Raw genomic sequence first — 27138 nt, forward strand, 5'->3', positions numbered from 1 at the left:
GCCTGAAGCAATTCCAGACTGAGGACAAGGTGAGCATGGTTCAGCCTCACACAGAGGTGAGGGGGGAGCTGGGCCGCTCTCTGCTGGGAGGAAGGGTCTTGTGGCAGCCCAGCCAGGCTGTGCACATTGCCAGGGAACAGCTGTGCCCTGCATGTGGCCCTGCAATGAGCTGTGCTGCTGCCAGTGCCCCGTGCAGCTGGAGGGCTGCTCAGCTGTGGGGCAGGCAGAGGAGCAGGAGGGTGCATGTGCAGCTGAGCCATTGCTGGAGAGCACAGGGCTTGGGGCTCCCTGCTGTCCCAGGGCAGCCCAGAGGCCAGGCTGTTCCTGGGGTAGCTCTGTGGAAGTGGGGCAGGGTTTTTCCTATGGCCTACTCCAAGTGTCTGCCAGCAAGAGCATGTTTCCATATGCAGCTATTTAGAAGATTCCAGGAAGTCTGTCCCATGAAATATGGAGCTTCAGATGATTTTCTTTTGTATTGCTGGCTCTGTTGCATTTTGTGTCTCCCCTTTGCAGATCTGACTGCCTACAGCCTTACCAAGCAGTTTTCTCTGGACACTTCCAATGTTCTCTTACCCACAAAGTCTTTGTCTCCCATCCAGAAGAGCTCTAATTCCTCCAAGCTCAGGAAGAAGCTGCTGCCTGTCTGAAGAGTGTCACAAGAATAGGATTTATGTGTTAGGCTTCATAGTTAGATATGGATATATATTCTGATATTTGGATGTTGTTTTGAATAAAGGTTTTGATTGTATCTTTCAATTTTGATGACATATTTTTAATTCTATATATTTTATTTTCGTTATTAAAAAAATAATAATTAAATAAACCAAAAGGAGAATGTGAGACCAGGACCTGCCAGCCTAGAGATTATGGGAGTGCAGCTTGCTTGATGTGCCAGTGTCTCACCACATCTTTTCCTCACTGCACATCTCCTCTTCCTCTTTTGCCACATTTTCTTTCTGTCATTTGTGCTGCTCTTTGTTACTTGGCATTACAACAGGGCCACACATTGACATGTTTGGGGGACAATGGAACCAAAAGATCCTGTATAGTCAAAAGATTTCTACCTGGATGTGTTCTGTGCTCTCAGATGGCCTGAGCAAAGAAACCAAGAGAAGTGTGCCCAAATGCCAAAGCTTTGCTCCTTTGCAATCTCACACAGATCTGGCTCACAGGTGACTTCAGGCACAATTTCATAGGTAAGAAGAGGATGTGTATTTCACTGGGAAAAGATGCCCTGCTTTGGAATAGTCATCTGTATGTAGATTTACCCAGGACAGCAGTCCAACAGTGTTTTTTGCAACTTGCTTGCCAAGGGATGAGTGGGCTGTGAGACCAATAACAATTGACAAGGGTTCCTCAAATCTATTGCCACTCCAGCCTGGGTGCCCTTCTGCCCAGGGCTATGGGATCATTTGTTCCCATGGACTGGTGCTTGCCAGGGTAATGAATTCCTGCATAGCTAGAAAAAGCAATTCTGGATTCCGCTCCAGGTCTTGGTGGGCTGCATGATCATTGACAATGCTGCCTTTCCAGAAATTATTCTACAGTTTCCTTTCATAGTCATTTGAAGATTTAAACTTCACATTTCAATTTGTTTTGCCTTAGGGAAAAATACTTCTGGGCCCAGTGCAAACTGTAACCTTTTGACAGCAAAGTCCTCATGGTTGCCAGCTTCTGATGTTCTAGAAGAAACTGCATGTGAATGTGTTAATTGAGTTTTCTGAAGGAAAACTCTGTCTGACTCTGTGTCACGTGGCTGCACGTGTTGGCATAGCTATGGGTCTAGTCCTGGCCTAGTAAAGCCCAGGCAGGGTGGCATGTTGCAGGGAAAACAAGTCCACGAGCTTATGGGGTTGCCATCACCAGCAGAGCTGATGTTTCCTTTGGGGATTTCTCTGGAGACAAAATTAGGGACCTGCTCCATGCCACAGTACTCTCTTAGATCTTTCTAAAATATCCTAAAAAAGGCAGTGAAACTTCACATCTCCTTGCACAGCCACTGTTTGGATAGGGGCATTTTTGTCCCTCCTCAAAGCCATTGCTCTTGCACACCAGAAACATGAACATCCACCAACAGGAATGATGCATGGCCCTCCTGCTGCTGCTTCAGAGCTCTGGGAAGTGCAGACCTGGGTATTACCAATGGGAACACTTAATTAGCATTTCATGCTCCTTCAAGATGCCCAGATCTCAGGGCTTTTAGTTTCAAAGCAGCCACTGTACTTGCTCTAGGGAACAACAGTAAAAGGGAAACAGTGATTGCCAGCCTTGCAGGGGTGTGGGGAAAACCTGGAGTGTCTGCATCAAAAGATGAATGGGAAGAGTGCAATTGCCAAAGCCAAAGCTACGTTAGGATAGCAGGGTCAATTCTTTACTGCCTGCTTGCATGGAAATCATTTCAGAACCTCCTTTTTGTATCTCGTGCAGAAAAGGAGATCTTAATAATACCATGCTACTTAAAAACACATTGTGATGCAGATCTGCAGTGATTCCCAATGAAGCAGACTGCCTGCTTTGTCACTGACAGCCCTGGGGACCCTGCAAGAGACCGTAGGGTATGCCGTGCCTGTTTTATATCCAAGCAAAGCTTGAGTTTGCTTATTAGTGTGGAATAAATACAAGGGTAATAAAATGGACAATTAAACTGGTGACTTTGGAGGATATGCTCATGCTTTCACACGTCAGACCTGTACCTCATGCTCCCAAGGCTTGTTACTCCTCATGAAATATTTCAATAAAAAATCACAGCTCCTGTGTTACATCTGAATACAATTGGATCAGATCATCAAGAATTCTGCTGGCAAGAACAAGACAAAAGCCGTCTGACACTCACTTGCAGCTGTCCTGGATTTCTGCAGCCCTTTGTGAAACGCTGCTGTAGGCAGAGTGTTTGGAGTTGCTTTGGGCCTTTACGAGAGATCTGTGTAACAGCATGCTGGGCTCTCCTGGCAGAAAACTGTCCAAGCCCAGGGACATGGTGCCGGCAGGAGTGGAGCAGCCCCGCTCCCAGCCCGAGAGTGTGAGCTGAGCCACGCCGGGGGGAAAAGACACCGAGGGGCTCCAGCCCAGCTGCTTCACCTGCTGTGACCGCTCCACAGAGCTCTGCCTCTGGGAGAAAGTCACTGGCCTTTTTGCTTGCTTTTCAGCTATTCCACTTGTTAATAAACTGTTGCAATTTTTTCCCACTTTTATCTATTAGTATTCATTTCCTGTTACTGGAAGGGGATTGTTGGAACACTTTAGAGGAGACGACTCATTGCAGAGTGTCCTGTATTAAGTTCTCCCAAACTGTGTGAGACACATGGCTTCACACAGGAGCAGCCCCAAGGCTGCTGAGGGGAAGGCACAGAGGAAGACAAACCCAGTATTTCTGAGGGGAATTCCTTGACACCAAACCAACCTGAGTCGTCCAACAGCTGACCTGACATTTTGAGACATGGGCCAAAGGGGAAAGCTTGCAGTGTGTTTGGTCCAGGCCGGGTCATGCTCAAGGCAAAGGTGTGTCAGTGCACTTGGCTCCTTCTCTCCTCATTGTGTCTAGCACACACAGGAGCCCAGAGCTCCTGCAGAAACCATCACAGCACTCAGTGGGAGCAACTTGTGTCCAGTGCTCACATAGAGCTGTGTCCAACAACACTGGCCCTCATTGGAATGAAGAACTGTTCCAGCTCTTTTAGGAGCTAAGGAGGTTTGGCCTTCAGATCAGCTCCTTCCCAGCTCTTGATTTGCTGCCCTGGCTGAGCTGCTGCCTGTGGCAGCACTTGTTGCACAGCTGCCAGCCCTGCTCTGCTGGCCAGCAGCCACTGCAGGAGCTTGTGCCACTGATATCGAACCTTTCAGATCTTCCTCAGGAAAGCTCAGGGCAGAACTAGTCAAAAGAGCATTGCCTGGGCCATGCCTTTGACTGTGACTCTTTTCTCTGTGGTCCTTGCCCTTGCGCAGTAAATATTTTAATAACCACGTTTGCGGCTCCAGAAATTCCTCAAACAGTCACTTACACTGTAACAACACAATTTGGGATGTGTGATCTCACTTTAATTCATTGTGCAGAAAACTACAGGAGCACTGCTTCTGAGCTGTGTGTCTAACCTAAGTGACCTTGCCACCAAGAACTCAGAAAAATGGGAGAGATGGATCTGCATTGTGATTCTCCCACAGGCTTGAGGACACAGCCCACTTCCACTGGGCCATGGCTTTTTACCCTACATCAAAACCTCGTGCTTCAGATTGTGGTGGTGAATGCCCCCAGCCTTGTCCAGCCACACGGTGACCTGAGAAACGCTTGTCAGGCCTGGGCCTTGCTGAGCAGCCCCTGGGCCCAGCTCCTCTTGAGCTTCCCAGAGACACCGAGCGCTGCCAGGCACTTGTGCTGTCTGACGAGCTCCTGGGGTGTCCTGTGAACTGCCTTGGAAACCGCTTTTCCTGCCTCAATGGCATGACATCCTCCTTCTCCCACTCTCAGAGCCAGGCTGCTGACCCACGGCGCGGCCACGATGAAGCGTTGATGGCTGAGGCCCCTCGCCTGTGGCCCATGAACAGCGCTCCCAAAGGAGGCCCTTGGGGCTCTCCTGGAGCCCAGAGGTGCCAGCAGCAACCTCCCTCTGAGTGGGGCCTCGCAGAGCCAGCGCGCTCTCAAGCTTGCTGCACTGGCAGCATGACTGAGCAGCCATGGATCCTGGGCCAAGAGCCCCACTCCTGGAGGCTCCAGTTTAACCACTGCTCAGCTCCAGTGCTGTTAAGCTTTTAGGCCGTATTCCTTTTGATCCTTGTCCTTTCTGTCCCTTTCTGAAAAGCACCTAAACACACACACCCATACCCACACCCACATAATTCTCATAATGTTTCTCATTTGATTGACTGAATTTTGTTTCTTGCTTTTTTTCCCCATGTTGTTCCTTAACCAAGTAGTAAGTAATAATGTGAATGTTGCCAATGAATTTTCTTGAGCTGTTGCTTAATATTCTATCTGGCTTTTACTGAACCTTGCCTGGGAATTTTTAAGCAATCTCAGACATTTGTTCGTAACAAGCCTTGGGAGCATGATGCGCAGGATTGACACTGGAAAGCAAGAGAGTCATTCAAGAGGGATGAGTTTAACTGTCCATTTTATTAGGCTTCTATTTATTTCACTCTAAGAAGCCAAGCCAAGCTTTTCTTAGAGGCAGAATGTGTGTGGGAGGCACTACAATATTATCCCATAGCTCTGGGCTGAATGGCACCCAGACTTGGGCTGCACGAGCTGGGGAAAAAATGTTCCTGCCCTTGAACTTCCTTCCTATCCTCTCAACAACTGATAACAAAATTATAAATCAATAAACTAAAATTACAATGAAATCAATTATAATAAAAATGAAATATTTTTTCTTACGTTACTCCAATGATCCAAGCAAAACAACAATAACTATTACTATAATATTAAGAATAACTATAAACAAATTATATACTAAGAAATACCTTCTGAAAGCTTTATCGTAGTAACTAATATACTTTAGACTAAAAATATCTAAAAAAACTAACATACAATCTAACACACCTTAGTAAAACAATTCGTATTACAAACATACTAAACACAAAACCAAGCACCACTAGAATTTCTCCTACATCTTAACCAAACAATTAAACTTTAATAACATCCTTAAGTACTCTAAAACAATTCCAATTATTTTTTAAAATTTAATTGTAGGTGAGTGCTTTTATTTGGATATTGGGTTTTGGATTGTTTGGGTTAGATGATTTAAAAAATGGGATTTTTATAGCAAATTAATCAGCTGAGAAGGCGGCACTCTGCAAACAGAACTGACTGAAAAGGAATGGGACAGAAATCAGTAACTCTGAAAGTTTTATTTGCTGTCAAATACATCCCACCCAGCCAGCCCCACACAATCCCCATCCCACCGCTCCCAATTGGGATCCCACTTCTCCCAATCCCCTTCCAACCCCATCTCACCCTGGTGGCTGTGGAATTGAGTGAGTTTAGCCTGGGATTGAGTTTTTTTGAGGAGGGAACAAGCAATTTGAGGAGGGATTGAGCCTTTAGGGGTTAAAATTTAGTTGTTTTCAGTGGGATTTGAGTGGTTTTGAGGTGACAGATCCATCCCTCTTGGCTTTTGGAGAGCAAAGAGAGGAAGAAGAGAAAAAAATTAAAGCCAAACCAAAAGGAAAAGCAGGCAGGTGTGTTCCCAAAAGGGATCACAGGGAATGTGGGTCACCAGGGCTGTGCCCAGCGTGGGTCCTGCAGTGGAGGATGGAGCTGGAGCAGTGCACGAAGCTCTTCCCGCACTCGGGGCACTCGCAGGGCTTCCCTCACCGGTGCCTCCGTTGGTGTCGGGTCAAGTGGGAGTTGCATGAGAAGCTCTTCCCACACTGGGGACACTCGTAGGGCCTCTCCCCAGTGTGGATGCGCCGGTGCCTGACAAGGTGGGAGTTGTGCCTGAATCCCTTCCCGCAGTCGGGGCAGCAGAAGGGCCTCTCCTCTGTGTGACTCTGATACTGCCGGAAAAGATGGAAGCGGATCCGAAACCCTTTCCCACACTTGGAACACTCAGAGGGCCTCTCCCCAGAGTGGATCTTTTGGTGCATGATCAGGCTGGAATGCTGGCTGAAGCTTTTCCCACACTCCCCACACTCATAGGGCCGTTCCCCAGTGTGGGTCCTCCGGTGGCTGATCAGGTGGGAGCTCTGCCTGAAGCTTTTCCCACATTCCTCACACTCGTGGGGCCTCTCCCCAGTGTGGATGAGCCGGTGCCTGATGAGGGTGGAGTTGCGCCTGAAGCCCTGCCCGCAGTCGGGGCAGCGGAAGGGCCTCTCCTCTGTGTGCGTGCGGTGGTGCACGAGGAGATCAGAGCTGGTCTGAAACCTCTTCCTGCACTGATCACACTCGTAGGGCCTCTCCTCAGTGTGGCTCCTCCGGTGCACGATCAGGTGGGAGCTCCACCTGAAGCTCTTCCCACACTCCAAGCACTTGTGGGGCTTCTCCCCATCAGGAACCTCCTCATGGACCACCAGCTCCGAGCTCTGGCTCCATCTCCGGCCGCCTTCCCGGCCCAGGCTGGCTCTTTCCCCCTCAGATCCCCGCCATCTGCGTTTGCAGCCCCTCCTCGTGCGGCATCTCCAGGGCTTTTCCTCCCCGTTGGGTTCCTGCGCTGTGGAGCCGCTCAAAACGGCCTCTGCCACGAGGTTCTGCCGCGGGGATTTGTCCTCCCTGCTCTCCATCCTCAGCTCCTGCTCTGGGGGAGGAAGGACAAGGACAGGATGGCATTTGCCTCCGGGCCACAGGCAAGGGCAAGGAGATGCCCCCAGGCTGTCCTGCAGCCGGGGCAGTGCTGGGCTGGGAGATGGAGCAGTAGAGAGGGGGAAAGGGGCACTGACTTCCTCCTCACCTGCCTGAGTGTCCAGGGACATATTCCTCTCTCTCACTGCCTCACAAGAAGTGGCAATGGGAAATCCTGGTTTGGGGAAAACAAGGGATGAGCACGTTGACTTTGAAAGTCTTTCCACCCAAGTCCCTCTCTACAAGTTACCGGGCATCTGGGCTCCAGAAAAACCTCCCAAACACCAAGATTCAGCCTTGAAAAAGCCTCCCAGGAATTCCCCGGCCCTGCTCCCTCCTCTCTGCTCTTTGGGAGTTCCCCCTGTCCCAGCTGCTGGGGTCACGCTTGCATTGCGGGTCCCCCTTCTCCTCGGTGCCCACCCTCCCCAGCCTGCTGGCAGTCCCAGCAATCCCAAAAGCTGCCCCCTCTTCACTCTGCCCATTCAGGGGTGCTGGGGCTTTTTGGGCTCCCTTTTGGGCTCCCTTCTCCCCTCATGCTCTGCTCTGGGCTGCAGGGGCTCCAAGGAGTCCCCCCTGCCCCTCTCCAGCCTCTGCAGGCTCCCGCCAATGGCGGCGCTCCCCCCTCTCTGGGCTCCCCACTTTGGGCTCCTGGGGGACACAGGGCTCTGCTGCTCCAGGCTGCCTCTGCCGCCAGCCGCCACCGCCACCCCCCGATGTCCCCCCAAGGGGCTTTTTCTGCCCTGCCTTGGAGTTCTTCATTCTCCAAACATCCCCCCAAAAAATCCCAACCCAGGCACTCCCCAGAATATTTGGGCTGAGCTCCACCTCCCTGGGCACCTCCAGACTTCCTATGTGCCTGACCCTGGGACAACCTGGAACACCTTGGACCCCCATTCCAGCCTTTCCCTGCCCCCAGCCCCACCCTTCTGCAAAACCAGACACGCCCTGAACTCCCCCTTCCTGAACATCCTGGGTGTCCCTATGCCATGTCCCACCTTTTTTGGGAAACCCTGGACTCCCCTTTCCTGGGCTCCAGGCCCCCTGGAACTCCCTTCTGCCTCTCCATGTCCCTGCCCCCCATTTCCGTGACCCTGAGCCCCTCCTGCAACCCATTCCTGAGACCCGAGACCCCCTTTTACCTCATTGCCCAGAACTGAGACCCCCCTGCACCCCCTTATCTGGCACCAACTCAACTTTCCCCGGCCCCCGCCTCTCCCATCACCCAGCCCCACCCTTCTCCCTGACCTGGGATCCCTGGGCCCCCATTCCTGCATTTTCCAGCCCCCAGACCCTCCTTTTTTCACTCCCAGGACATCCTGGTACCCCGTTTCCTGGGCACACCCCATCCCAGCTCTCCCAGTCTCTTCACCCCCTTTCCTTGACTCTGAGCCCCTGAACCTCCTTCCCAGCTCGGCCAGCCCTTCAAGTCCCCCTTTCCTTGGCCTCTTGACCCCCCTGGATCCCCAGTCTCTCACGTTCAGCCCCCCAGCTCCCCAATCTCGCTGTCCCCCCAGTTCTGCACTCCCTGCAGTACCTGGCAGTGGCGCTGTCGCAGCCCGGCCCTGTCGCCGCGTCCTCTCAGTGCCCGTTCGGGCCCTGCCCGACCAGCCCGACACGGTCGACTGCGGGGGACACTCCCCTGTGCCCGGGCTACAGGAGAGCGGCCGGGGCTGCCAGCCCTAAACCACAGGAGCAGCTGGCAGACGCTGCTGCAGGAAGAAAGGGCCCACTCTGGGCAGGGTAAAGCCAAGGTTTATTTCAGGGCTCAGGGCAGCTCTGACCCTCAGGGCAACCTGCTGCACACAGCACACACTCAGCCCCTGCACCAGCTTGGAAAAGGGGGGCGCAAACAAGGCAAAGATACATCCAACAACCAATGGGGGAAACGGGGGGTGTGCAAACTGGGCAGATGGACATGAAGGATCACAAATGAGGAAGCACCTTAAGGGAGGGCCCTGACCTCTGCCCAATCACTCCACGCCCCTGTGGGAAGATTCTGGAAAGAGGGGAAGGGAGGCCGAGGGATTGACAGGGGCCCAGGGAGGAGACTGGGGAATGGCTCTGCAGCCACAGGGAGGATTGACATGGGGGAGGAGGGAAGGCACTTGGGGCAAAGCATTTTCAGGAAAGAAGCGGGGCTACATCAGGGAACCATTGCAAACTGAGAACAAGGAGAATAAAACACAATACAACACGGCCCGGGGTCCCCCAGTCCTTGATTGTGGGGGACGTGGACGGGACCCCTGCGAGCGCTGGGGCAGCGAGCGGGGCCGGATGGAGCCGCAGAGAGCGGGGATGGTGGGGGGAGCTGAGCTGGGATATTGGCATAGCCAGGGCTGGGATATTAGGATAGCCAGGACTGGGATATTGGGATAGCCAGGGCTGGGACATTGGGATAGCCAGGGCAGGGATATTGGGATAGCCAGGGCTGGGATACTGGGACAGCCAGGGCTGGGATATTGGGATAGCCAGTGCTGGGATATTAGGATAGCCAGAGCTGGGATATTGGGATAGCCAGAACTGGGATATTGAGATAGCCAGGGTTGGGATATTGGGATAGCCAGGGCTGGGATATTGGGATAGCCAGGGTTGGGATATTGGGATAGGCAGGGTTGGGATATTGGGATAGCCAGTGCTGGGATATTGGGATAGCCAGCCCCGGCTCAAGGACAGGAATGGGCACGTGGCCGACAGTGCCCTGGAGACGGGGCCGGTACAACCAGAGCGGGGGGGACTGGGGGGAGCCGGGGGCTGGGCTGGGATCTGTGGGAATGGAGGACTCTGAGGGGCTGGGATGGGATCTCTATGGCTACGAGGGGTGGGATTTCATCTCCTTCCAGCTGGGACCCAGGAGCTTTGCAGTGTCCGACGGTGCCACCTGGATCACCCGGAGGTGCTGGGAATGCAAAGGGATCATGGTGGAGCAGATGAAGCATTATCTGGGACACAGCTGTGTGGAAGAGCTCCCAAAATCCATCAGACATGGTCGGGAGGCTCTGGAGCACAAAGGTGGGTGTGGGAAGAGGAAGGGAGTTCCTGTGGGAATGTGGGATTCAGGAATGAGGGCCTTGGGAATGCAGAAATTGCCATGGAATTTCCATGGCCGGATCTCTCTCATCCCAGCCAGGTGAGAATTCCATGGATGGATCTCCCCCTAACCCATTGCCCTGGGAATTCCATGGGGAAATGATTTGAACGGATGACCAATGCAATGCCAGCAGTGCAATTGGGAAATACAAAGCTGTGTTTCGTGTCAGGTTCCTAGAGGCAACGTGTGTATTTGTGATTGTGTGGAAACTGACCATGGGACAGTTATGAAGACAAATTCTAATAAATAACTGAGGAGGTAAAGCATGGAAGAAGGCCTTTGAACCTATCCTTTGTTCGCAATTACTCTTTGTAAGTCTTCAGTTGATTTAGGATCATTTGAATTAAAGCTTTAAGGATGTTTCTCTTTGACAGGAACTTTCTGCTTGTATCTAAGCCTTAAAGAGTTTTGCAATAATAACCTTTTGAAGTATAATTTTAGAATATTGCTCGTAGTAAGGATCTTTGAAACCATAGCTTTAGAATATATAAAAAGGAAACGTGCTTATCTCGATACATTAAAAAAACAGTGAAAAGCAGCTTAAGAAAGGAAGATGAACATCTACTCAAGGATTGATGGTTTCGACCAAGAGAAGCTGGACATCACTGTAATGAGATTTGGAATTAAAAGGTGGACCCATCTGGAATCTGGACCTCACCAGCTGGGAGACTTCTTTCTTCTTTCGGAAGCCGGACCCCACCATCTGGGGATACTCCTTTCTGGGATACATCCTGAGAAAAACTAAATCATAATAGTGTATAGAATTGTGACGTAAAAATTGGGAACGGAAACTGCTGAGAAAGCTTATGAGTACCCCTATCAATGCCTGTAAGCCTCAACTATTGGTGTGCAGCTGGAGGGAAAACTTCCCCCCCTGTACCCAGCCTGTATTGCTCATACTTTACCATATGAATTAATAAATTGATTGCTGCTTGAATATTGGCCTAGTCAAGCTTCTCATTTGTAACACAATGAGCCCTCATCCCTGCTGGGATTGCATGGGACATGGATGCCAATGCTGTGCCCAGGCCGGCTCTGCTGTGCCCGTGGCAGCGCCAGGAGAGTGCCCTGTGCCTGCCCTGAGCCCAGCAGGAGCCTTTCCTTGGCTGTTGTGTGCCTTGCCCGGGGCAGGAGGACACTGCCGGAGCGGCTTTGGTGGCCCCGGGCACCTGGCCAGGCTGTAGCCGCTGCAGGGGCTCCTGGAGAATGTTGCAGAGCAAAGCTGAAAGCAAACAACAGTTTCTGGAGGGGATTCTGCCCCTGGGCCTGTGCTGGGAGCCCAAGGCCAACAGCCCCAAGTGCTGGAGCTCAGTGTCCCTCAGCCAGGCCGTGTTCCCTGGCTCTGCCCTGTCCCCTCTCCCTGTCCCCTGTCCCTCACCTGTCCCCTGTCCCTGCCTCCTGTCCTTGCCCCTCAGCTCTCCTCTGTCCCTGTCCCCTCTCCCCTGGCTCTGTGAGGTCCGAAGTGGCAGCAGGACCTGGGGCAGCCCTGGGGGAGAACAACCCTGAGCCCCAGCTGGGCCAGTTGCCCCAGTTCCCCCAGGGGTGCCCAGGTCACTCCCAGCATGGGCCCTGTGGCTCCCAGTCACTCCCAGTATGATCCCACTATGATCCCAGCATGGTCCCAGGTGTTACCATTCACCCCTAGGATGGTTCCAGCCTCTCCCAGTATGTTTCCAGTCACCCCCTCTTGCAGGTAAACCAGGACTCGTGAACAACTGACCGGTGTGACCAAGCAGAAGCTGTTTATTGTTTACATTACACACACTTTTCTGGATTCTACAAACTGCTAAGATCACACTTCTTGCTTCCTGCCTTTGTCTCGTTCCCTCATTCTCTGCCTCCATTTCTCAGTCTCTGTGATTGGTCACCATGCAGGTGTTTCACAGTCCCCTGTTATCCAGTTCCTGCCATCCTGGTGTGCCATTTCTCAGCTTCTTTGTGCTTATTTTAGCACAGTTTATATCTCAGTCACCTTGATGAATTCCACAGAGCCCTGAGACAATTCTGATAAGAACAGTTGCAGAGGGTATGGCTGGTGCACACTGAGGCCTGAGTTGTTCAAATACATTGCTACAATTCCCCCTTCTTGCACCAGCCAGACCCTCTTTACTGTGTTCCCTACTAAGGGGGTCACCAACTTAATTATGCATGGAATAACACAAAGCAATAAAGTAATGACTACTAATACTAACATAATTCCCTTTACAATATCTTTCAACCATCCAGTTATTGCCCACCCCTTAAAACATTCATCCAACCCTCAGTCATTCACAGTCAATCTCTTCATGTTGTCCTGTAGTTGTTTGAGTTTCCTGTGAATGGATGCAGAATGCTCAGAGAGGTTCATACAACACATTCCTTCCAACTCCTCACACCCGTGCCCATGTGCTAACAACAACAAATCTACAGCAGCTCTATTTTGCAGTGTGCCATGGCTAATACTATCTCCACCAGTGAGCATTTGATTTAGAACAGCTGAAGCTGTGTTCAGTTGTTTAGCTGCCCAGCATCCCAACTTATTCAGTGTAGTCAAAGCCTGAGCAGCCACAACACCTGGAGCAAGGAATGATGCTGAGATTTGTGCTGGAGCACCCCAAAGCTCTACATGATCATGACAATTAGATCCTAAGCCTGTGATTGCTCTTTTAGTTCTTCTGCTGTGTTCTGCTCTCCAGATAGTCTGATTTAGCATTTGTCACATGCTAGGGGCAAACATGCTTAGTTTTCCTAGGTAACAAGTTCCACCAAAGGGATTACTTGGAATTTCAGGCCAGGCTCTGTCCCCACAGATTAAAAAGACACCAAGTGGAAGCTTTCTTACAGTCTCATTTGCACCAGCACTGCCAGGATAAGTCCAATGTGGCAATATTTGGCCTTGTTCTGATATAATGGAGAATTGGGATTAAGGATGACACTATTATTCTTGGAATGTGGGACTAGAACATTGCTCAAATTGGTTATTTTTGCTTCCAGAAAGTAGTTAAAAAACAAGCAGTAATTTCCAGGAGCTGATCCTAACAGGTCTGGTTCTTGGGGTTCTAGTCCGGTTTCATTCAGGGATTGTGTGTGTTATCATACCTGCTTGGAAGCCTTCGCCCTTTGGCTTAATTCCCAGCCTTTTGCATCTGTCCAATTTTGTACCACCTCTGCTGATGTTACACCAATGATTCTCCATGCTTGATCTATTTGCTTCCACGTATGGCTTTCCTCTAGCTCCTACCCACCTTGCAAAACCAGTAAAATCACTCACTGGGATACCAATTAGACCTGTGCGGAAGGGATCTCCAGGCATGGCCAAGGATAAACGAGAGGAATCCACCCCAGCAGCCTTGGCCCAAGTAAGCCACATATTCTGTCAGTGCCATCCTGGTGGGTTAATTTCCTCTGCACTACAGATGTTACCACATACTACAGCCAATAGAAAAAAATCTCCCAAAACCCCACCTCTCTAATTTAAAGCTGTTCTTCATCTTGTTCATTGGTAAAGAACCCTTCCCCTCTGAGATAAGGGACAAAATCTGAACTAACTGTGCCTCTTGCTCTTTGAGCCCTTCCTCTGTTTCTTCTTTCCTGGTTCCTTTCTTTCCAGCTTCTCTTTGTTTGTTCCCTCTGATCAGGTCTAACTCCCCAGGTCCTAGGGATAAATATTTCCTTACCACACTCAATAGCCTTGATTTTATTCTCTCTCTTTCTGCTCAAGCTTCTGGAGTTCACTACGATACCACTGAATAGCCTGCCCCAATTGCTCTTGATTTTCAAACAAGCTCAGTGCTTCTTGAGCAGCTTCAGGGGAATTTCCTGTTCTTCCTGTCACTTGGGATAACACCACCCAGGTATTGAATTCTTGGCTGTGCCAACAGCTGCACACCCCACACCTTGCAAAGCTTCCTCCCTCAAACTCACACCACCTGTGTGCTCCACACCCACTCATTCTAATCTCACCCAAGGATAACAAAAGCATTTCCAGCTCTGAGGGCAATGGATGTTTTCAGGTGTTGCTGGTTGTAGGTTCATTAGTGGTATTAGGGATCAGAGTGTCCTTTTCTAGCCAGAGATGAACCCACTTTGCTGGTATCCATCAGGGTTCTTTGTCTGTAATGCCACAAACATAACCCCTTCCTCACATCAGTAAATCTGCAGGTCCTTCCCATAACCCTGTCCTAGGATTTTTAAAATAAACTTCTGGCCGATGCTGTACCAATTCAGAATCTTGCTGCAAACCTGAGTAATGTGTTAATGCTGGTGGTTCACTGTGATTGCCTACTAACCACAGAGGATTCATAGCGTGGACGGCTTTCAGCACTCTGTCCTGTGGGCTCAGCCCATCCTGCCCCATTTTTTGTTTATCAAGCAGTCCTTTCAGGACCTGATGTGTCCTTTTGATGACAGCTGACGTGTGGAGTTCCCTGGAATGCCTGTGCTATGCTTCACTCCCCAAGGAGCTGAGAAATCCTGGGTTTGCCAGGCTGTGTATCCTGCCCCGTTGTGTGTTCTGATTTCCTGAGGCAAGCCCATAACAGCAAAGCAGCCTGGCCAGTGTGGAATGCCAAAGCCAGAGCCTTCACTTGTCACAGGAGTGGCCCAAGCCATGGCAGAAAAGGTGTCTGTGGTCACATGAATGCGTTTAAAGCAACCCAAAGAGGCGCAGATGGTCACATCAGTTTGCCACAGCTGCAGGGGCCCTGAACCACTGGGGTTGGCTCCAGGACCCAATCCAGCAATCATAGCCTGGCCCTGTGGACAGCTTGTGACAATTCCCTCAGCATCCTGCAGCCATATTCCAAATTGTTTGGGTAAAACTTTCACACTTTGATGAAAAACTCGTCAGCCCTTCTGGCTTGGCCAAATTTATTGATGCTGTGAGAAGCAGAGGCCCAGAGTGTTGCCACCAATTGGCCAGCCTTCTCCTTACCTAAGGCCAGGCCTCCCTCCAATCCAGAGTAATTCCAAATATGGGTAATGAAATAATCCTGTTTGTGAGAATTGAGACACTGGCACAGTTGCAAAAAGAGTTGCCACAACCCCTGGTCCTGGATTTCTCTGGAATTCTTCCAGCAGTGCTCGCTTCATGCGCTGGACAACACCACTACATAAAGAGAATCAGAAACAATGTTAAGGGGATCATTTGGCCACTTTTCAAACACTCTGATGAGAGCACGTAGCTCAAGAATCTGTAAGGAATCTCCTGGTGCCTCCAGGATTTCACTGAGTCATTTGCCTATGTTCTGCCAAGTGAGGCCTGCTCTGGAAGTTTTTTCCATTGGCATCAGGCAAGACACCTATTTGTTCATGCACAACAGCCCATCTTTATTCTTCACAGCTCATATTTCTATGGTTTTCTAAAGGCTTTCTGTTTAATTTTAATTGCTTAGTAGCTTACTGCCACTCAGTTCATTGGTTAGTAGTTGCTCATGCAGGTGTCAGTCAAAACCTTTCCTCTCTAACGATGTTTCCATTCTTGTCTCCTGCATAGAAGATATGGGTAGAAGTCTTTCTTCTCCCAGGTGCAAATTCCTTGCTCACAGGAACTTGTCAGGCTAGCTGTTAGCTGTACTTAGCCAAAGTAGCAGGCCTCAGCCATCATTTTACAAGGATAACAAGGCTCTTCTTTTATAGGGCTTTACCTGTATGCAACATTGACATATGATTCTTTCAATCTTAAAGAATCATCTTAAATTTCTGTCATGTGAACTTTGACCTTTGTAATATTTGTGTATGATAGATTTGAGTTCAACTCTGTTTTGAATCATGCCTTCATGGAATCATAGACTCATGGAATCATGAAGGCTGGGAAAGCTCTGTGAGACCATGGAGTCCCAGCAGTGCTTGATGCCCACCTTGTCCCCAGCCCAGAGCCCTGAGTGCCACCTGCAGGCCTTCCTGGGACAGCTGCAGGGATGGGCACTGCAAAGCTCCCTGGGCAGCCCCTGCCAAGGCCTGAGCAGCCTTTCCCTGGGGAAATTCCTCCAGGTGTCCACGCTGAGCCTGCCCTGGCCCAGCCTGAGGCCATTCCCTCTGCTGCTGTGCCTGTTCCTGGGAGCACAGCCCAACCCCCCCGGCTGTCCCTCCTGTCAGGGAGTTGTGGAGAGGCAGAAGGGCCCCCTGAGCCTCCTTTTCTCCAGGCTGAGCCCCTTTGCAGCTGCCTCAGCCCCTCCTGGGGCTGCAGCCAGGATGGAATCCTGGTGCTGTCCAAAGAGCAGTGTACAGACCTGCCACAGGTGCCTTTGTCAGCACATTTTAAACTTTCCTGGCTACAGAAAGGCTCTGCAGCAAGCAGACGAGTCAAGTCAGTAGGGACAGTGCCAATGTCCTTTGGCAATGCGTGTGGCCCAGCCCGGCCCGGCCCCGCGCTCGGTGCCGCGGTTGCCTGGTAACCGCGCCCGGGCCCTCAGCGTCTGTGCCGGCGCCGTGGCCTCAGCGCCAGAGCTCGGCCCTGGCTGCTCGTTCACAGCCTCGGCGCCTTCAGGCGGCTGCACTCGGCCATTGCCACGGCAATTGTTGGCACAGCATTGTCAGCCAGTGCTGTCAATTGGCGGAGAATTGGTCTCTGTGAGCGACTCCTGAACTCGCAAAGCATTGGTCTTTGCAAGGGACTCCTGAATTCGCAGAACATTGGTTTCTGCCAGGGACTCCTGAACTGACAAAGCATTGGTCTTTGCGAGGGACTCTTGAATTTCTTTTGAAGGTAAAGATTGCCTCAAGTTCTACTGCCTGTTTTTGTCCCATCTGTGCTCTGAAAGAGAATGCCAGAGGGAAATAGAGGATGGGATAATGCCAGTCTTCAGTTTGGTGGCATGTGTAATAAGTAGTAATACGTTTGTTCATTAATTAAATCAATAGCTAAATAACTATACAATATAAAACAATAGTTAAATAGCTAAGAAAACTTCTTGTGCAGATACATATGGTTGCTGGTTTACTATAGTGCCTTGGGAATTCCATTGTAAAGGTATGCCCTGTGAAAGGAAAGTAATGAGAAGCAGCTGTAACAACAATCCTTAAACTTGCTAGAATTGCTTAGCTTGCAGAAAGTGTATAGTACTAGTAAGAATTGCTTAGCTTGCAGAAAAGTGTATAGTGTTCTGTATAGATATGCCTTATAAGGCATAAGTTCACTCAGTGTTCACAAAGAGGAAGACTAAGGGGGACTAAGCCTTCATCCCACGACCACCAGAAGGCAGAAAAAGACCCCCTAGCAACTGAATGAGTAAGCGCAGAAGACAGATCACGTCATCCCTAAACCCGGAGAAGAAGGCAATAAAAGGTGGACTCAGGGGATAGGAATTTTGTGAGCCAAAGTGGAGCGGAGACTCCTGGCCGCCCAGCGCTGTCCTTGCTTATTCTTGCTTGCAAAAATAATAAAGATAATTATTTGATCCTTAAATTCAGTGGACTTGTTTATCACACGGCCCAGACCCTAAACTGCCCCAAATGTGCCCCAGAAATGTCTCCAGGGACCCCAAAGTGGCCCCATTTACCCTGTCCTTGAAAATAATAAAAAAATATGTCCAAAAGATCTAAAAATAGCATTAATTAGCATTAAGAAGGAGAAATAAATGGCCAGTAGTGGTCAATGATTTAATGAAAGGAATTGTTTTATTTAAAACCAATGGCAAATAATTTTTTGATTGCTAAAAATGTATTCAATTTTTCACATAAATATCAAAGGTAATAGAAATATACAGTAATACTAATATAAATTTAAAAACCATAATTATAATTTTATAAATTAATCAATCTTATTTATTTTAAAAATGCATACTTTTTTATGTTTTGGGATGTCAGTCCCAGGTGGGCCATGTCAGACATGGTGAGGCTGGGGTGAGGAGCAGGTTGTCCAAAATGGGTCAGCCTGCAAGGGGCTTGTTCCTCTCCATGCCCAGATCTCCTAGGGAGACATTCAGCATCAAGATCACCTGGGGAATCGTTCTTTCACCTCTTTTCTGAACTGAAAAATAAAACCCCACACACGTGATTAAAACCAAACATCATGCCGTCAGTGCACTTTGAAATCTCCCTCCTTAACAGAACTCCAGACTGACTCCAAGCTGCTTCACAAGCCCTGGAGACTTGGAGGACAATTGAAGGGAGACAAAGAGCTCCTGAGGGCTTTCTGTGTTTCAATCAGCCCCACGGTGGATTTGGGGCTGGGTCCAGGAGCCTCAGGCACTGAGAGAAGGATGAAGAAGCTGCTCAAGGAGTCAGCAGCAAAACTCCAAGTGCCTTGGAGCATGGCTGGGCCCCAGTGAGGGCAGGGAGTGCCAAAGGCTCCCCGGGACTGGTGAGAGCAGATCCTTGAGGCCAGGAGTGCAGGGAGCCCAAGGCTCTGGGCAGGGAACTGCAATGCTGAGCAAGGCCTGGGCTGGCTGGGGGAAGCAGAAAGGCCAAGCCCTGAGCCCAGCCTGGGCCAGCAGGGCCTGTCCCTCACGGGTGGCTCGGGGCTCTCTGTGGGGCAGGGGGATGTGAGGGGCAGCAAGGACAAATGCCATCAACCTGCAGCCCCTGCCAGCCTGGCCAGGTAGGCCGAGGGAGAGCCAAAGTGCAGCCCCTGCCAGGAAAGTTCCTGCTGTGGGGCCTCCAGAGGCGCTGCCCGAGCCCAGGGCACAAAGGCCTGGGTGCCTGTGGCCCTGCCAGCCCTGCCCAGCCCTCGGCCATCTGTCCTGCAGGCTGTGCCCCCTGTGCGTGCTGCTCCTGTGCCCTGGCCGGCTGCACTCGCCCCTCTCGCTGTGCCCCAGCATTTCTCACCCAGCGTTTCTGTGCCCTCCCTGGGCTCCCTGCACCCAGCGCTGCCGGCTCCTGGCACGCAGAGCCGGCCATGGCCCAGCCTCACGCTGCCACACCTCGAGCACCACAATTCCACCCTGGCAGGGACTTTGCTTTCTCCTCAGCTCCAGCCTGAACCTTCCAAGCTGCACTTTGGGGATGTTTCCTGCAATTCCCACTCCCAAGGAAAGCTGTGTCTCCTGCTGCTCACAAACAGGGAAGGGCTGGTGGGAGAAGTGCTGGTCAGAGGCTGTTTGGGGCACAGTGACCATGAAATTATTGAGTTTTTAAATATGCCATGAAAGAAGGAGGGGCATCAATAAACCTTCTACACTGGACTTTTGAGGGCAGACTTTAGCCTATTGAGGATGCAGATTTGGGGAGTACCAAATCATGTACTGATTCTTTTAAGGGAAACAGCCCTTAAAAACAAAGGGTTCCAGGAAGGATGGACACACTTCAGCAAAGAAACCTTGATGGAGCAAGAGTAGGTTGTTCCTTTTTGCAGAAAGATGACCCAGAGAAAGAAATGACTGGCTTGGCTGGGCATGGAGCTTTTGCAGGAATTTAGGGGTTAAAAAGAGGGTGCATCACCTTTGGACATAGAGGCAGGTAAATCAATAAATAAAATAAATGTTTAAAATAAATGTTTAAGGATGTTGTTAGGTTGTGCAGATAGAAAATTAGAGAGGTGAAAGCTCAGTTACGACTTAAATTGGATACTTCTGTGAAGGATAATAAAAATGTTTTAAGTACATTAATGGGAAAAAGAGGGCTAAGGACAATCTGTATTTCTTATTGTGGGGGATATGGTTACAAAAGATGAGGAAAAGGGTGAGGTACTTCACCCCTTCTTTGCCTCAGTTTTCAACAATAAGACAGGCCATCCTCAGGACAAGTGTTCTCCTGAGCTGGTAGATGGGCACAGGCAGCAGAACAGCCCCTGGAATCCAGGAGGAAGCAGCTGGAGACCTGCTGAACCACTCAGGTACTCACAGGTGTCTCTGGGAGCAGATGGGATCCATTCTAGGGGGATGAGGGAGCTGGTGGATGATCTCCCCAAGCTGCTCTCCATCATTTACCATCAGTCCTGGATCAGCAGGGAGGTCCCAGAGGAGTGGAGGTGCCAATGTGAGCCCATCCCCAAGAAGGGCTGGAAGGAGGATCCGGGGAACTCCAGGCCTGTCAGCCTGACCTGGGTGCCGGCAAGGTTAAGGAACAAATCACCTTGAGAGCCATCACAGGGCACCCACAGGATGGCCGAGGGATCAGAGCCAGCCAGTGTGGATTTCAATATCTGCACTGATGATCTGCATGAGGGGATTAAGTCCAGCATCAGCAAATTTGCAGATGACACCAAGCTGGGTGTGAGTGTGGATGTGCTGGAGCATAGGAGGGCTCTGCACAGGGCCCTGGACAGGCTGGATCCAGGGCTCAAATCCAACAAGCTGAGGTTGAACAAGACCAAGTGCCCGGTCCTGCACTTTGGCCACAACAACCCCTGCAGCACTACAGGCTGGGGACAGAGTGGCTGGACAGCAGCCAGGCAGAAAGGGACCTGACGGTTCAGCTCCTGCTCTCCTGCTCCCTCCCATTTCCCCCAGGGCCCTTGCAGAGCCCCAGCCATGCTGTTTGCCCCCAGCCTGCCCACGGCCAGCCTGGGGCTGCTCACCCTGGGGCTTTTCTGTGCTGAGCATTGGCCTGGCCGTGTTCTTGACAGAGCCTGGGCAAGGAGCCTGGAGCCCCCAGGGCCTGGCCTGAGGCGTCAGCGCTGCCCCAGCAGTGCCCATGGCCTGTCCCTGCTGCAGCCCCGGCACTGCCACCCCCAGGACTGTGCCCGGCCCCGAGAGCACTCAGGCCCTGCAGCAACACCAGGGCCACCAGGGCAGCGGGGCAGGGCCACAGCAGCATCACTGCCAACACCAAGTGCTGCTGCTGCTGCTGCTGCTGGGCACAGCTGCTGGGCCAGCACTGATCTGCCCCAGCTCTGCACACAGACATTGCTGCTGCAGCTCCAGAGAAGGCAATAAAAGGGGATCTGTGTTGTAAACTCTGCTGGGAGATCCATTAGTACACTTGAAGCCATCAAGAGCACAACCCCTCATTGACACAGTGTGTCGGTGACAGCAAAGCTGGAGAGAAACAATATCAAAAATGGCACCAAATATTGGCATTTTTTTTGTGTACAATATTAAAAACAAAAACAATGGAAATAAACGAACAAACAAACCACCAAACTGAATAAGACCCATTAAAGATGATTTTATTACAAGTGACTTACAGAAACTGCCAAGCATTTTAATGTCTCTGTAACCATCCAGTCATCAGTCTCCACACTGAAGCCTTTAGCTCCTGGTTCCTCAGGCTGTAGATGAGGGGGTTCAGGGCTGGAGACACCACCGAGTATAGAACTGACACTGTCAAATTCAGGGATGGGGAGGAAATGGAGGGGGGCTTCATGTAGGCAAAAAATGAGGTGCTGACAAATAGGGAGACCACAGCCAGGTGAGGGATGCAGGTGGAAAAGGCTTTGTGCTGTCCCTGCTCAGATGGGATCCTCAGCACAGCCCTGAAGATCTGCACATAGGAGAAAACAATGAACACAAAACAGCCAAATGCTAACAAGGTAGTGAAAACAGAAACCCCAACTTCCCTGAAGTAGAAGTGTGAGCAGGAGAGCTTGAGGATCTGTGGGATTTCACAGAAGAACTGGCCCAGGGCATTGCCATGGCACAGGGGCAGGGAAAATGTGTTGGCTGTGTGGATGAGAGCATTGAGAAAGGCACTGGCCCAGGCAGCTGCTGCCATGTGAGCACAAGCTCTGCTGCCCAGGAGGGTCCCGTAGTGCAGGGGTTTGCAGATGGACACATAGCGGTCGTAGCACATGATGGACAGGAGAAAATACTCTGCTGAAATGAAGAAGAGAAACAGAAAGAGCTGTGCAGCACATCCTTCATAGGAGATGTCCCTGGTGTCCCAGAGGGAATTGTGCATGGCTTTGGGGACAGTGGTGCAGATGGAGCCCAGGTCGCTGAGGGCCAGGTTGAGCAGGAAGAAGAACATGGGCGTGTGCAGGTGCTGGCCGCAGGCTACGGCGCTGATGATGAGGCCGTTGCCCAGGAGGGCAGCCAGGGAGATGCCCAGCAAGAGGCAGAAGTGCAGGAGCTGCAGCTGCCGCGTGTCTGCCAATGCCAGCAGGAGGAAGTGGGTGATGGAGCTGCTGTTAGACATTTCTTCACTCTGGGTATTGTGAGCTATTCAAAGACAACATTGATAATCTGGACAAAGTACCTTGAGTGAATCCTCTGTTAATTTCTTACACAATCACTCAAAATTGCTTCTCTTTCTTTGGGGAAATTTCATTTACTTTTTTTTTTTTTTTGTTAATTTAGGTTTGGCTGCTAAGTAACTACATGTTTTCTAGAAGGGGCTGATGTCTTGTTCTTAGCACTGCTCTCGGCCTGAACACTGGGGAGCCCAGAGGGAACACAGGGCTCCCTGTGCCCCAGAGCAGTCAAACCTGCTGGTCCCACACAGGTGTCCTTTGTTCATTTCACCTGCCTCTAGTACAGGATGGACAAATTTCAAAGTGTACTTAAAAATAACGTGGCCTTTTTGAACACTCCAGTTTCAAAATCAATCTCTCCAAACCCTTCTCTCTTTCCCTGTGCAGCTGGACAGGGAGGGATGCCAAAGCTTGGTCTGTCTGTCTGTTGCCTGCAGTTGTGCCTATTTGGAGCTGTTTCTCTCTACCCAAGCCTTGTCCCTGCCAGTGCTGCCAGAGCCCAGCCCAGCCCTGGGGGCTCAGCTCTGCCCTGCAGACCCCTCCCAACACAGGGCACTGCCCAGGGGCATCTCCCTGGCAGCAGGGCCCTAAGGACAGGGCAGACAAACAGAGATGCTGCAAGCCAAGGTGCTGCTGCTGCTGTCTGTAGGGAGAGGAGGCTGAGGAGGCACTTTCTGAGGGAGATCTGAGGCACATCTGCTCATGCCCAGGCTGACAGTACAGGAGTCTCAGTGACACAGCCAAAGCTGACAGCCCCTTCCCTTTAGGAGAAAGCTGAGAGCAGCCCTGGCCATGCAGCACCATCTCTACAGCAGGAGGAATCTGCCCTGATGGGGGTTGCTCCTGCCACCTCCAACTTCTCCCCTGCAGTGTCCATGGGGAGCTTCCAGGCAGGTTGAGAGCTGCCCCTGGCAGGTGGCACATCGCCTGGGCTGGCCAAGAGTCCTGAGGGCTGCAGGACCTGCTCTGCAGGACAGCCCTGGCAGCCCTGGCTGCAGCCCCAGCTTCACCCCCTGCAGCCATCCCTGGCAGCAGGAGCCATCCTGCCCTGTCCCTCTGATGGTGCCCAGGGCAGCCCTGCTCTGCAGCACATCCTCCTCCTCCTCCTGCTCCCCTGCCACAGAGAAATTGGGAGAGTCCTCCTGGCACATCCCCCAGGCTGTGGGGTGTGCTGGCTTCAGGAGATCCCTCCAGGAGCACAGGGGACATTGCCCTGCATCCACTGACTCACCATGTGGAGGGCTGTGAAGATCTTTCCCCAAGTGAAGTTTCAGCTCAATGACTTCCTCAGCCTGTCTCTGCCTGGCTCCTGTCCCCTCAGTGCCTGCAGGCAGAGCCCTCAGCCCTGCTGGGCTGGGAGAGGAGCTGGTCCTGGGAAGAGCTGTTCCTTTAAAGCTCAGCAGCACAGACACAGAACAAAGACTTTAATGACCCTCTTGGGACTTGGGTGTTGTTTACATCAGACTCAGTCCCTGAGAGAGCCTTCCAAAGACTTCTCCAGAACTCAAAGTTAAATTGAAACTCCAAAGTTTCTTGAAGTTTTAATGGGTCCCACTGAGGGACACGACTGAGAAAGTGTCCCCAGGTTCCAGGTAGAGCAGAACACTGCAGGCAGTGATGACAGCTGGGGACAAACAAGGCAAAGGTGTCTCTGGTGCTGAGCAAACCTGGATGTGTTTCAGGAATGCAAAGGGCCAAGGCCTGAGCCCCAGCCCCTGGCCAGGCAGATCCTGTCCCTCCCTCCTTGCTCAGGGCTCTTCCCGGGATGGGCACTGGCATGTGGGGATGTGCAATGCCAAGGGCAGCACCATGGGGCGGCCCCTGCCAGGCTGCTGAGCAGGGACAAGCAGCCACCCTGTGATGTCACACAGCCCCTTGGATGTCACACAGCCACCTGTGATCTCATACAGCATCCTGTGATGTCACAGAGCACCCTATGATTTAACACAGCCACCTGTGATGTCACAGCCCACTCTGGGATGTCATACAGCACCCTTGTTTTGTCACAGAGCCAATTCTGGGATGTCACCCTGGAATGTCATGCAGCTGCATTGTGATGTCCCAGAAGACTCTGTGATGTCAGAAAGTTGCTTTGGGATGTCACAGTCTGTTCTGTGATGTCACAGTCTTCTCTATGATGTTACACAGCCACCTAGTGATGTCACAACCCACTCGCTGATGTCACAGAGCCACCAGCTGTTACGTCCGGATCTGCTCTATCGCCTCATACCCTACTCCATGATGTCACAGACAGCTCTGTGATGTCACAACCCCCTCAGTGATGTCACAAAACCCTCTCTGTGATGTCATGCTGCCACTCTCTAATGTCACAGCACACACTTTGACCTCAGTCTCCTCTATAATGTCATACAGCCATGCCATGATGTCACAGCCTGCGCTGTGTTGTCACACAGTCTCCTCTATGATGCTGCAGCTGCTCAGTGACCTCACACAACAAACTCTGTGATGTCATAGCCCAACCTGTGACCTCACACAGCCCACTCTGTGCTGTCACACAGCCCCTTGCTGACATCACAGCTGCTCTGTGCCTCTAGGACACAGCCACAGAGGTGCCGCTGTGACACAGCCCCCTCTGGGACATCCCCCAGCCCCTGCCAGTGCTGAGCCCCTGTCAGCTCTGGCTGTGCCCTGCTGGTGTCTCTGAGCTGCCCTGGCAGTGCCCCAGCCCTGCTGGGCTGTGCAAAGGAGCTGCTCCTGGCCAGAGCTGTCTCTCTGCAGCTCCTGCCCAGCTGCCTCTGGGCCAGGAGCCCGGCCCAGCTCAGCAGCACAGACACAGCACAAGGACTTTAATGACCCTCTGGGGCTTTGGTGCTCTTTGCATCAGACTCAGTCCCTTGGAGTGTGCTCAAAAAGCTTCTCAAGTACTGCAAGTTAAGCTGAAACATAGACATTTCTTGTAGTTTAAATGGGGTCCACTGAGGGACATAACTCATGTGAATGTATCCCCAGGTTCCAGGTAGAGCCGAACACTGGAGGCAGTGATGACAGCTTCAGACAAGGAAGGGAAAGGTGCCTCTGGTGCTGAGTAAACCTGGATGTGTTTCAGGAATGCAAAGGGCCAAGGCCTGAGCCCCAGCCCCTGGCCAGGCACATCCTGTCCCTCCCTCATTGCTCAGGGCTCTTCCCGGGATGGGCACTGGCATGTGGGGATGTGCAATGCCAAGGGCAGCACCATGGGGCGGCCCCCGCCAGGCTGCTGAGTAGGGACAAGGAGGCAATGAGGCCCCAGGGCTGCCAGGGTCACTTGTCTCCTGCTCCTGGCTCAGGCCCAGGGCCATCAGCCATGGCCAAAGTGCTGCCCAAGTTGGCTCTGTCAGGGCCTTGCAGCTGCTGCCCATCCCTGTGCCCTGTGCAGCCCAGGCTGTCCTACGGTGTCCCTGCCCTGTGCCTCTGTCCCTGCAGGCTGTCATCATCCCCTGGCTGCCCCACCTGGCTGGCCTCTTCCTTTGCTGACAGCTCTGCCTCCTGCCTGCCTCTGCCTGCCCACACAAAGCCTTGGGCTGCTCCAGGCTCCTTCTGGGGGATGTATTGCACCAGAGCCCTGCCCTGGCCGGGTAATTCCTTTCGGCTGGTGTCCAGTCTGGGCCTCCTCAGCTGCCCTTGGTGCCATTATCTCTTTCTCTGGCTGTTTTATACAATAAAGAAAAACTCAGAGATGTGTGAAACCACCCTTTAATCCCTCCCCGGCTACTCGTATTCTGTCCTCAGTCTCCACACCACTGAGCCCAGAGTCTGCTGCCTCTCACTGCTGGTTATGGGATGAGGCCTCCAAACCTCATCTTGAGAGGTTTTTGGGTCCTCTCCAAGGTCTGTGAAAATGAAAACAGTGGTCGAAGTAATTTTCTCCCAAATCTTGCAGTGATAGAACAAGGCTCAATATCTCTAAACTGAATGAGGGTGGATTTACATTTGTTAGAAGGAGGAAATATTTTACAATGAGGAGAGTGCACGAAACTGCAACTGTGTTCTTCCACAGTTGGATTCCCCATCACAGTAATTGTCCAAGAGCAGGAGCTTTGTGCAGCCTGATCCAGTGAAACCCATTCATCCCCAAGGACAGAATTCCTGTTGTGTGGGTTCTCTGATGTGCTGGGTGCCATCACAACGCTTCTGGCCAGAATGTCTGCTGACGGCAGCCAGGCTGCTGCAGGGGCAGTGACCTCACAGCCATCACCATGGCAGCCCTGTGCCCTGGGCCTGGCTCTCCCCTCTCCTCTGCCCCTGCCTTGTTTCTGCTGGCATGAAGAGTTTTGTCATTAATATCTTGTCCCCAAGGTGCTGGGGCCAATGGCTTCCCAGGCAGACTCCTGGAGCAGAAGTGGCTTTTCAGAGCCCAGGCAGAAATGAGCCCTGAGGCAGCAGCTCTGCAGTGCTGGCCACCAGGCCGGGCTGCCAAGGGAGGCTTCTGGCCATGCCCGGCAAGCAGCTGCTGCTGCCAAGGTGCCTTTGGTGCCTCAGGCTCTGCCTGGCACAGCTCCCAGCACGGCACTCTGCCCTTGTGCCCGAGCCCTTCCCTGTGCTGGGGCTGGCCTGGGGTTTTTCCTGCAGCGGGACCTGCCCTGCTGATGGCACAGGAAAGGCAGTTCCTGCTGGAGCAGGAGGCTCTGCCTGCAATGGGCTCCAACAACTCCAGCCAGGCCCTGTTTGCAAAGCCCCAGTGGGAAATGAATGAGGGGGTCACGCTGCTTTTCGGGTGAAACCAGATTTCTC

At 51.7% G+C, this 27138-nt stretch overlaps 2 protein-coding genes across 2 annotated transcripts in view; both read right to left on the reverse strand.

Annotated features, from left to right (window-relative positions):
• Nucleotides 1-6303: 6303 nt before the first annotated feature.
• Nucleotides 6304-27138, reverse strand: part of LOC135291589 (zinc finger protein 850-like) — a 66885-nt gene continuing 46050 nt past the window's right edge. The window contains exons 4-5 of the mRNA XM_064405869.1: nt 23265-23271; nt 6304-6972 (exon numbers count right to left, since the gene is read on the reverse strand). Coding sequence (XP_064261939.1) covers nt 6304-6972; nt 23265-23271 — 676 coding nt within the window. The remainder of the gene's footprint in view (nt 6973-23264; nt 23272-27138) is intronic.
• On the reverse strand, nt 21420-22184 carry LOC135291640 (olfactory receptor 14J1-like). The gene has a single exon (XM_064405889.1). The coding sequence runs from the start codon at nt 22182-22184 to the stop codon at nt 21420-21422; it is 765 nt and encodes a 254-aa protein (XP_064261959.1).

This window comes from Passer domesticus (genome assembly GCF_036417665.1).
Source record: "Passer domesticus isolate bPasDom1 chromosome 8 unlocalized genomic scaffold, bPasDom1.hap1 SUPER_8_unloc_1, whole genome shotgun sequence".
In the NCBI taxonomy this organism is placed as follows: domain Eukaryota; kingdom Metazoa; phylum Chordata; class Aves; order Passeriformes; family Passeridae; genus Passer; species Passer domesticus.

Excerpts from the sequence above, each read along its gene's own strand:
- LOC135291640 (XM_064405889.1), bottom strand. The coding sequence starts at position 22,184 with ATGTTCTTCTTCCTGCTCAACCTGGCCCTCAGCGACCTGGGCTCCATC.